Genomic DNA, 9401 nt, shown 5'->3' with positions numbered 1-9401 from the left:
TGACTGGTCATGTGACTGTGGTGTTTTGCCATAAGTCGGATCGTCTTCCGTGTGCAACCTTATCTCTATGTCGTTGCGAAGCGCAACTGAATCATGTCAGAAGGTACGGTAAAATTCGGTTTAACCTACAACAAATTTTCTAGGTAGCACTATTTGTACAGTGTTAGGTAAAGTTGCATTTGTCTGTCGAAAGAAAAAATATGAGAAATATTGCACTGTCACGTTCCCCAGAAAGTGTAAAAAAAAAAAAAAAAAGTTCAACTTCCATTCCAGGGACGGGTACAGTACTGCGATGCTAATGTAACAACAGGTAACGTCTACAAATGGCGGCAAAGACTAGGTTGATGCTTTTGGTAGTCAATGAGACCCTTCTCATATAATCATTGAGAAAAGCTGCTTCATCACTGAATTGATGTCACCCTACCGCGTGACAAAAACCTCAACCTAAAAATCCCCAATAATGGATTACACGTGCTGTGACGTAATTTTCTGTGCACGCTATGCATATGGAAGATGAATTAGGGTAGGCGGTACTAAATTGTACATTATGCCGAATTGCCATTTCAGGAATATCACAATTTCACACAGGTTGAGGCAAGACAGGGTTGGGCCTCTCCTGAACTAGCACGGGTGAAAGGGGTGATTTTAAGGCTGCTGCTACCTGACAGACCAGCTATGCGAGATTCAGTCTAGCAAGTAGACCTACCATAAACTCTCGGCTTTTAGAGCTGCATTAGTTTAATTATTTGCCCTCACCCTCACCCGGTGAGTATATATGCTAACAGGATTCCTAAAATGCTGACTCAGCTTAGTGGTAAAGGTGGGTCGCTTTATAAGACTGGGTCTAATTCACAAGTTGACGGCTTTATTAAGTGACTACAACTTGTGGCATCTTCAGTACATGACCATAACTTGTGACATCTTCAGTACATGACTACAACTTGTGGCATCTTCAGTACATGACTACAACTTGTGGCATCTTCAGTACATGACTACAACTTGTGGCATCTTCAGTACAGGACCATAACTTGTGACATCATCAGTACATGACTACAACTTGTGACATCATCAGTACATGACTACAACTTGTGGCATCTGTGCATGAGCTCTGTCTCACAACTGTCATGTGACCTGTTGACTGTGATGCAACGCTTTGAGCAGCTGTAGATGCAAGCACTAGCAATAAATACATTTGGATACAACTTGTTGATTTGATAGAGTCAACTCTGAGCAGTTGGCGAACCAGCAGTTTTTGGTAATCGAAAACACGCATACAGCTGCTAAAACCAGTGCCCCATCTAGTTTTCCGTACATTTTCACCCAGTTGTAAGGTCGATTGACACCTGGCCTAAGTTCACACATGCAGAAATAGGTGTTAAAAGCATGCCTAGATTTCATTTCAGTAGTGTGAAACACACCTCAGAATGACAGCACACTTCAGAATTGAAAGTATGTCAGTCTACACCATGTAGGCATTTTAATGGTGTTTACAGTACTAAATGGATGTGCTCCAAAAGAGATGGCTGTTCTCTTTGGAAAAAAATTTTTTTTTGATCCTTATGTCTTGCTTAGTAAGAAATGCCATTTATTATTTTTTGTTTAAATTCAAAAGTAGTTGTCAGAACATTAACAGTGGTTTTATGTTACTTTAGATACGGGCTAATGCTTGTCCTTCTGCTCTTGTAGGATGAAGTGGAATGTAGAGAGGCACTGATTTACGAATATACTGTTGCCGAGCATACTCACGCCCCTCTGTTGGGCCTCATCGTAGATTCTATGGACTTTCCACTGAATGTGTCCTTCCCTCTCTTCGGTGTGGGAGTCCTCACCTTACTGCTTACCTTTGCCTTCTGTTGCTACATGTGGAGGTAAAGTATTACACTTCTAGATCATACTGCAAGTGGCATTCTAATGGCCGCTCTAAAGAAGAGATTGTGCATGTATTAAATATTTAAACAGACATATCTTGTAAAAACTGAGTTTTTAGAAGCTTTCATTTTGAACTCCAGTCTGGTTCAAATTAGTGGATTGATGTATCTGAAAAACATGTGTGGCAAGTTATTATACATTTAGTTTGATTTATTCATTTAGTTATTTGATTATACGACGGAGGCCAGCATTATGGTGGGAGGAAACCCACGACCATCTGCAGGTTGCTGCCAGACCTTCCCACGTATGGCCGGAGAGGAAGTCAGCATGAGCTGGACTTGAACTCATAGTTACTACATTGGTGAGAGGCTCATGGGTCATTATGCTGCGCTAGCGCGTTAACCAACTGAGCCACGGAGGCCCTCCATTTGGTTTGACAAAGTGGGCTAAGTTATCATAGCTTGAATTGTAAACCTTGACATGTGAGCTTGTGTGTTTGTACTAAGTTGTCATAGCTTGTATTGTAACTCTTGATAAGTGAGCTTGTGCGTTTGTACTAAGCTGTCATAGCTTGTATTGTAACCCTTGATAAGTTAGCTAATCTGTCATAGCTTGAATTGTAACCCTTGATAAGTGAGCTTGTGGGTTTGTTCTAAGCTGCCATGGCGTGTATTGTAACCCTTGACAAGTGAGCTTGTGTGTAAAAAACTGTTTGCACTAAGCCGTCATAGTAACCCTTGACAAGTGAGCTTGTGAGTTGCACTAAGCCGTCATAGTAACCCTTGACAAGTGAGCTTTTGTGTTTGCACTAAGCCGTCATAGTACCCTTGACAAGTGAGCTTGTGTGTTTGTACTGAGCTGTCATAGCTTGTATTGTTACCTATGAGAATTGGGCTTGTGTGTTTGCACTAAGCTTTCATAGCTTGTATTGTAACCTTTGGTAAGTGAGCTTGTGTGTTTTTGCACTAAGCTGTCATAGCTTTTATTATAACCCTTGAGAAGTGAGCTAGGGTGTTTGTACTAAACTGTCATAGCTTGTATTGTAACCTTTGATCAGTGAACTTGTGTGCTTGTACTAAGCTGTCATAGCTTGTATTGTAACATTTGATAAGTGAACTTGTGTGCTTGTACTAAGCTGTCATAGCTTGTATTGTAACCCTTGATAAGTGAGCTTGGGTGTTTGTGCTAAGCTTTCATAGCTTGTATTGTAACCCTTGATAAGTGAGCTTGTGTATTTGTACTAAGCTGTCCTAGCTTGTATTGTAACCCTTGATAAGTGAGCTTGTGTTTTTGTACCAAGCTGTCATAGCTCGCATTGTAACCCTTGATCAGTGAACTTGTGTGCTTGTACTAAGCTGTCATAGCTTATATTGTAACCCTTGATAAGTGAGCTTGTGTGTTTGTACTGAGCTGTCATAGCTTGTATTGTTACCTATGAGAATTGAGCTTGTGTGTTTGCACTAAGCTTTCATAGCTTGTATTGTAACCTTTGGTAAGTGAGCTTGTGTGTTTTTGCACTAAGCTGTCATAGCTTTTATTATAACCCTTGAGAAGTGAGCTAGGGTGTTTGTACTAAACTGTCATAGCTTGTATTGTAACCTTTGATCAGTGAACTTGTGTGCTTGTACTAAGCTGTCATAGCTTGTATTGTAACATTTGATAAGTGAACTTGTGTGCTTGTACTAAGCTGTCATAGCTTGTATTGTAACCCTTGATAAGTGAGCTTGGGTGTTTGTGCTAAGCTGTCATAGCTCGCATTGTAACCCTTGATCAGTGAACTTGTGTGCTTGTACTAAGCTGTCATAGCTTATATTGTAACCCTTGATAAGTGAGCTTGTGTTTTTGTACTAAGCTGTCATAGTTTCTATTGTAACCCTTGATTAGTGAGGTTGTGTGTTTGTAGTAAGCTGCCATAGCTTATATTGTAACCCTTGATAAGTGAGGTTGTGTGTTTGAACCAAGCTGTTATAGCTTATATTGTAACCCTTGATTAGTGAGGTTGTGTGTTTGTACCAAGCTGTCATAGCTTGTATTGTTACCTTTTAGAAGTGAGCTTGTGTGTAAAAAAACTGTTTGCACTAAGCCCTCATAGTAACCCTTGACAAGTGAGCTTGTGGGTTTGCACTAAACTCCATAGCTTGTATTGTTACCTTTGAGAAGTGAGCTTGTGTGTTTGTGCAGTGATGTCATAGCTTGTGTTATAATCCTTGATAAGTGAGCTTATGTGTTTGTACTAAGCTGTCATAGCTTGTATTGTATCCCTTGATAAGTTAACTTGTGTGCTTGTACTAAACTGTCACAGGATTCATGCATCCCTGGAAAATTCTTGAAAGGCTAGGAATTTGAAATGGAAATGTCCAGGCTTTCAGAAGTCATGAACTTTGTGAGCACATCAATGAATATCTTTGGAAGTGCTGGAATTGATTAAGGTGACAAAAACATTGCAAACTGTTAATAGAGCGCTTGTTTTAAGTTTCAAAGTCTTGATATTTAAGTGAAGTAAGATTATTAGTTGTTATTAGTTTGCAAATAGCTAAATGGTCAAATGTTCATCAAAAAGTGGAAAGCACTACATAGTTTTGAAGGTCAGTGAACTGGTAATGAAATTCACAGGAAAGGCATTGAATGCTGTGTGAATAGATCCTGGAAAGGCATGGAATTCTGTGTGAAAAGGTCCTGGAGAGTCACAGGAAAGGCATGGAATTCTGTGTGAAAAGGTCCTGGGGAGTCACAGGAAAGGCATGGAATTCTGTGTGAATAGGTCGTGGAGAGGCATGAAATTCTGTTTGAAAAGGTCCTGGAGAGTCACAGAAAAGGCATGGAATTCTGTGTGAAAAGATCCTGGAAAGTCACAGGAAAGGCATGGTCATTCTGTGTGAAAAGGTCCAGGAAACAGAATTTACCAAGTGATGTGCTGCACAAACCTTGTGTCACAACCTGAACTAAATTAAGTTTCAGTGAAGGTTTTAAGCCAAGAAGCCTGAGGTTTGGAGTTACAAGTGTTTCTTCCCGGCAAACCGCTGAACTTCATCCTCCCATAAGCCTAAATAAAAAATGCCAAAGTTTGCCTCAAAGATACACATACTTATCATGTGCTGATATATGTTAGCTAATGTTTAGGTTTGTTTTTAGGTTGAAGAAACAAGGACAGAGAGAGGTTGGCTATAAAAAGGTAAGATTTACATTTATGTCACCCTTGTCTGAGAAAGGCATTTACACTGGTTTGGGCTGTCAGAGTGCATAATCATAGCATGTGAACATGTACACAAGAATCAAGAAAGATAGTATACCCTGTGACCGTCGGTCATTCAGATATCTCTAAGCAATATTCCTCCAACCCACCAGTTTATAGAGAACATTTAGATTACATGTACCTGTATTAAAGTCAATGATGTGACTGTTTTCAGGTTGTCTATGACACAAGAAAAATGAAGAGGAAGAAAATTCAGAATGATGTGAGTTTGACTGATTATGTGTTTATCTGATACGGCATAAAATGACAAAGGGTTTTAAGGAAAATGAAGAAAGACAGGCAAAAAAAAATTTGTATTTTTTTTTCCATTTTTGAGGCATTGTTTATACTTTGTAATAGCCCCTCTATTTTATGCAGTTTTTCCCGCTATGGTTAGAATTATTCAGAATTGATATCATTGATGAACATACTGGGAACATGGGAGCCACTGAGTGCCCCCAAATAAGGTTCTCCACCCCCCACCCCCCCACCTCCCACACAAGCCCCCACCTCACCCCCCCCCACCCCTCTGGAAAGTTGTTTTGACAGCTCTCAGCGTTTACGTCACCAAAGTAAGAAAGTGTGGGATGTATAATTGTGAAGTGGATTCTGAAGATGTCCTTGGTTGTTTAGGCTGCTTGAAGATTTTTATACCTCCTGCAACGTTATAAAGTTAACGGGAAGTAGCGTACTGAAATTATCCTGTCCACACAAGTCCTCCAAAATGGACTGCAGGGATTACCAGGTAATTTTGTACAATATCTTCCCCGTGACCTGTAAACTTGTGCTTTCTTAATATTCTCACCAATCTTTGTAATATTTACAAAGTTACCTGTTTCAGGAACTCATAGAATAATGGCTATCTTCATTGTGTAAAGGCTGTCAGAGGCCTCCACTTTTCATTTTATTAAGGTGTAATGAAGGCAGTTAGTAGGGATTTGTGCCAAAATTGATGGGCAACATAGCGTGTTTGTGGACTGGTACTGCATCTGTATGCTAATTATAGGTGATGAGTATGCTATACTTTATTGATTGTAATTGATTATTATTGAAGAACTGATTATCAGTGGGTTAAGAAATGAAAGTTTCACACTCACAGGTGGATAGTTTATTCAGTAACCATTTGTTTAACCGGCAAGAAATACAACGTAGACTCTTGCACAAAGCTAGCATACATGTATTCATCTGTGATGATTGAAGAGAAAATGATTCTTGATGGTAAATACTTCTTAGATATATTGACAGGAATATTTTTTATCATGTGAGTTGCTGACATACAATCAAGAAGAAACTTCCTTTATGTCGCACAAAGTCGGTCTGGTGATGTAGAGTTTCTTTAGCTCTGAAAATGGTGCATCTTTGTTTACCAGAATTAATGTCCTACATATATGTCTGTCCAATATTTGTCCTCAGACGTGTGCAGTTTGTCTAGAGGACTTCTCCCAGAAGGAGGAGATAGGCTTGTGTCCATGTAAACATGCCTTCCATGTCAAGTAAGTCTTTGGTTATACAAGGAATCCTAGTGCCTTTCTGTGTATTGAATTACCACTCTCTTGAGGGGACCCTCATAGCCACACCAACGTACTCATTACAACAGCTGTTTTAATATTTAGAAACATTGTGCATGTTAAGTCCTTGTGACATTTACACAGTTGACCATTGAGTGGCTGACCCTACTGTCTGTAGTTTGAACCTGTGTTGCCAGAGCTAGTGCTCAGCACTAGAATCAGTGCTATACGTGGGGTCTAGGACTAATATATAACTGTTTAGTACACTATAACGAATATTAGTCCCAGCCACAGTGTAGCCATAATACTGTTTATTTCTATGTACATTCATTGTTCTTTTAAGTTTCTTCCTGTCCGTCATGTCTGTAGAGCTAAAGATTATTCTGACCTATGAACTTTAAGTAGATTTAGAGTACATTGATTTGCATATTTGTATTCTTAAAAATGACTAGACGAATGCTTAAATATTGGATACCAAACAGAAGGCCTTGTCTTTACCCACTGGTACATGTTTTTTTTCTATTTAAAACTGTCTTCCACTGTAATGATCCCAAGTTTGATTTGCTTTGTCCATACTTTGAACATTGAAATGCCTACATTCCTCATTTTCTTTTTAAAAAAATCACAGGAACAAATGTATATATCCATCAATAAAAGTTTGTTTCTGTGATGTTGCATAACCATTGTAAAGCAGTTCAAAGCAAGTAAAATCACTTTCATTAAGAAAATGGAAAGCACTGCCATGTTGTCAGTGTGATAATCAAATGCGACTTATTTCTATAACTTGTGAATGCAGCTGTTTTGTCTGAAGTAGGGCAAACCCAACTTTGCCTTCCACCCCTCTTTGGCAGTAACTAAGATTATGTTATTTGTTGTTCTTTCTTTTAAGGTCTTAAAGATGAAATAATATTAGAAAGCTAAATCTCATCCTGACGTGCAAGAAAATGGCTATTTTGAGTGCAGTGCATTGTGAGCTTTAAGTCTTTAAGTATTTCTCAAAGTGCAAGGCTATAAACTAACCCTAGAAATACAGTATTTAATATTAAGCTGTACAGTGCAGTCCAGGGGCCACTTTTGGAAAGCGGTGTACAACATTTATTTATCATACATTTATATGTCAATATTAATGTACCATTATTCTGTACATGCGATATGGTACAAGTACTACATCTTTGTGAAAGTGGCCCCAGTATTTTAAGATTTCTTCCATTCAGGTATCAGTTTTAGTCTAGGACTATATAGGAAATCTGTATATCCATCACAGTGACTAAGGTATTCTACATGTCTATGTTGCATGCGGTTGTTTTTATATGTTTTGTAACAGCACCTGTATTTTGGCCTAGTTGTGTGTGAACCAGTGTCAAACATTTGCTCCCCAGGTGTATCATCCAGTGGCTGAGGTTTCACAACACTTGTCCTATGTGCAAGTCACAAGTACGACCTTTGACTTCGACGGAGAGGACAGTCTTAGTGGGTCATGCTGTCACGGTGTCGTCCATCTGATCCCAGATTATCAATACTTATATCTAACTGTTGACTTACCTTACCATACAATACATGTACCCCTATTTGTATCATCTAGAAGGTTGACACACATATGCTGTGTTATATTTTACATATGTATGCAAAATACAGTTGCAGGTAAATTTTTCATTTAACATTGTAATGTTTAATTTGTCTGTCTCTTTGGTTAAAAGGTTTATAAATACATACATGTAGTATATGTAAAGTTTGTATATTTGTGTACAGGATACATGTTAATATTAATGTGGATTGTATATTTATGTGTAAATGTATGCCAGATTTTGTTTTATATATTTATACATGTACCACAAATTATACACGATCAGAATGTGGGTGAGGGTTGTGTTTATAATATTTATATGTAAAGTGCTCTTTGTCAGAACTTATACGGGTGGTTGTGTTTTGTTTAGATGCAGTGCTGCTTTTGTTGCTAATATTATTTTAAGTCAGTGCATTTTTTGGTTTCATATTCCACATGATTTTTACATTTTTATTCTGGATTGGGCTGTACACTGTAAATATTATGACAAATTGCTAAGAATTTTAAACAGGTGTGATGAGTGCAGTTGACATAAAATTATGTCAGGGGATAGAAAAAATGTGTATTGATCTTTATCTTTGATATTGGTATGTGTAAGGTACATACTCAATATGTTGATTATATGAAAATGCATTTAGTGACAGATCTCTGATCTACATCGTGCCTTAACTCATGAATGATGATATCATGAATTGTGAAATGTAAACCCCACTGAAAAAGACAGGAAGAAGCTACACAAACAGGAGTATTTTGACAACTTTTGGTGTAGGTCATCTTGTGTGCTACTAATGGATTAAATTAAGTATTGTTGCCTACTTATATTTTATTTTTGTGGGTTTTTTTTGGGTTTTTTTTGCTGCATTTCTGACAGATTTCAGCAGAATGAATTTTTTTTACATTCAAGTTTATAGGATATTGATATAAATTTGGAACGTAAGCTACCGAGACTAAGGTCTTTATCTTGCATTGAAATCCTTTCTAAAGTTTAACTCAACCTTATCACAAAATAGGGGGTGGGGGTGGGGGTGGGGGAAGCAGGGGGATGATGTTTAGGGAAACTCATTTCTTGCCAGTCGATTGATGATGATGTGATCAGCTGTTCAAGGCCTGATTTATTTAAGTTCAAACTAGAATGACCCAGTAATAACCCTAATTCTTCTAAATTTTCAGACATCTGGTCTTGCCTTTTTAGCCAGTAGAAATATAATAGTAACAGGAATACACAGTT

At 38.1% G+C, this 9401-nt stretch overlaps 1 protein-coding gene across 1 annotated transcript; it reads left to right on the top strand.

The window, feature by feature from the left end:
- The first annotated feature begins 62 nt into the window (after nucleotides 1-62).
- LOC135468717 (RING finger protein 24-like) lies at nucleotides 63-9018 on the top strand. The gene is made up of 6 exons (XM_064747115.1): nucleotides 63-103; nucleotides 1687-1868; nucleotides 5002-5041; nucleotides 5277-5324; nucleotides 6515-6594; nucleotides 7989-9018. The coding sequence occupies exons 1-6, from the start codon at nucleotides 68-70 to the stop codon at nucleotides 8110-8112; spliced, it is 510 nt and encodes a 169-aa protein (XP_064603185.1). The 5' UTR covers nucleotides 63-67; the 3' UTR covers nucleotides 8113-9018.
- The last annotated feature ends 383 nt before the right edge of the window (nucleotides 9019-9401 follow it).

The sequence above is a fragment of the Liolophura sinensis genome, chromosome 6 (assembly GCF_032854445.1).
Source record: "Liolophura sinensis isolate JHLJ2023 chromosome 6, CUHK_Ljap_v2, whole genome shotgun sequence".
Taxonomy (NCBI): Eukaryota; Metazoa; Mollusca; class Polyplacophora; order Chitonida; family Chitonidae; genus Liolophura; species Liolophura sinensis.
This window is presented reverse-complemented; position numbering and strand designations above follow the sequence as displayed.

Excerpts from the sequence above, each read along its gene's own strand:
- LOC135468717 (XM_064747115.1), top strand. The coding sequence starts at position 68 with ATGTCGTTGCGAAGCGCAACTGAATCATGTCAGAAG. Across the intron at positions 5,042-5,276 it reads GAGAGGTTGGCTATAAAAAG|GTTGTCTATGACACAAGAAA; the intron begins GTAAGATTTACA and ends GACTGTTTTCAG. Across the intron at positions 5,325-6,514 it reads GGAAGAAAATTCAGAATGAT|ACGTGTGCAGTTTGTCTAGA; the intron begins GTGAGTTTGACT and ends ATTTGTCCTCAG.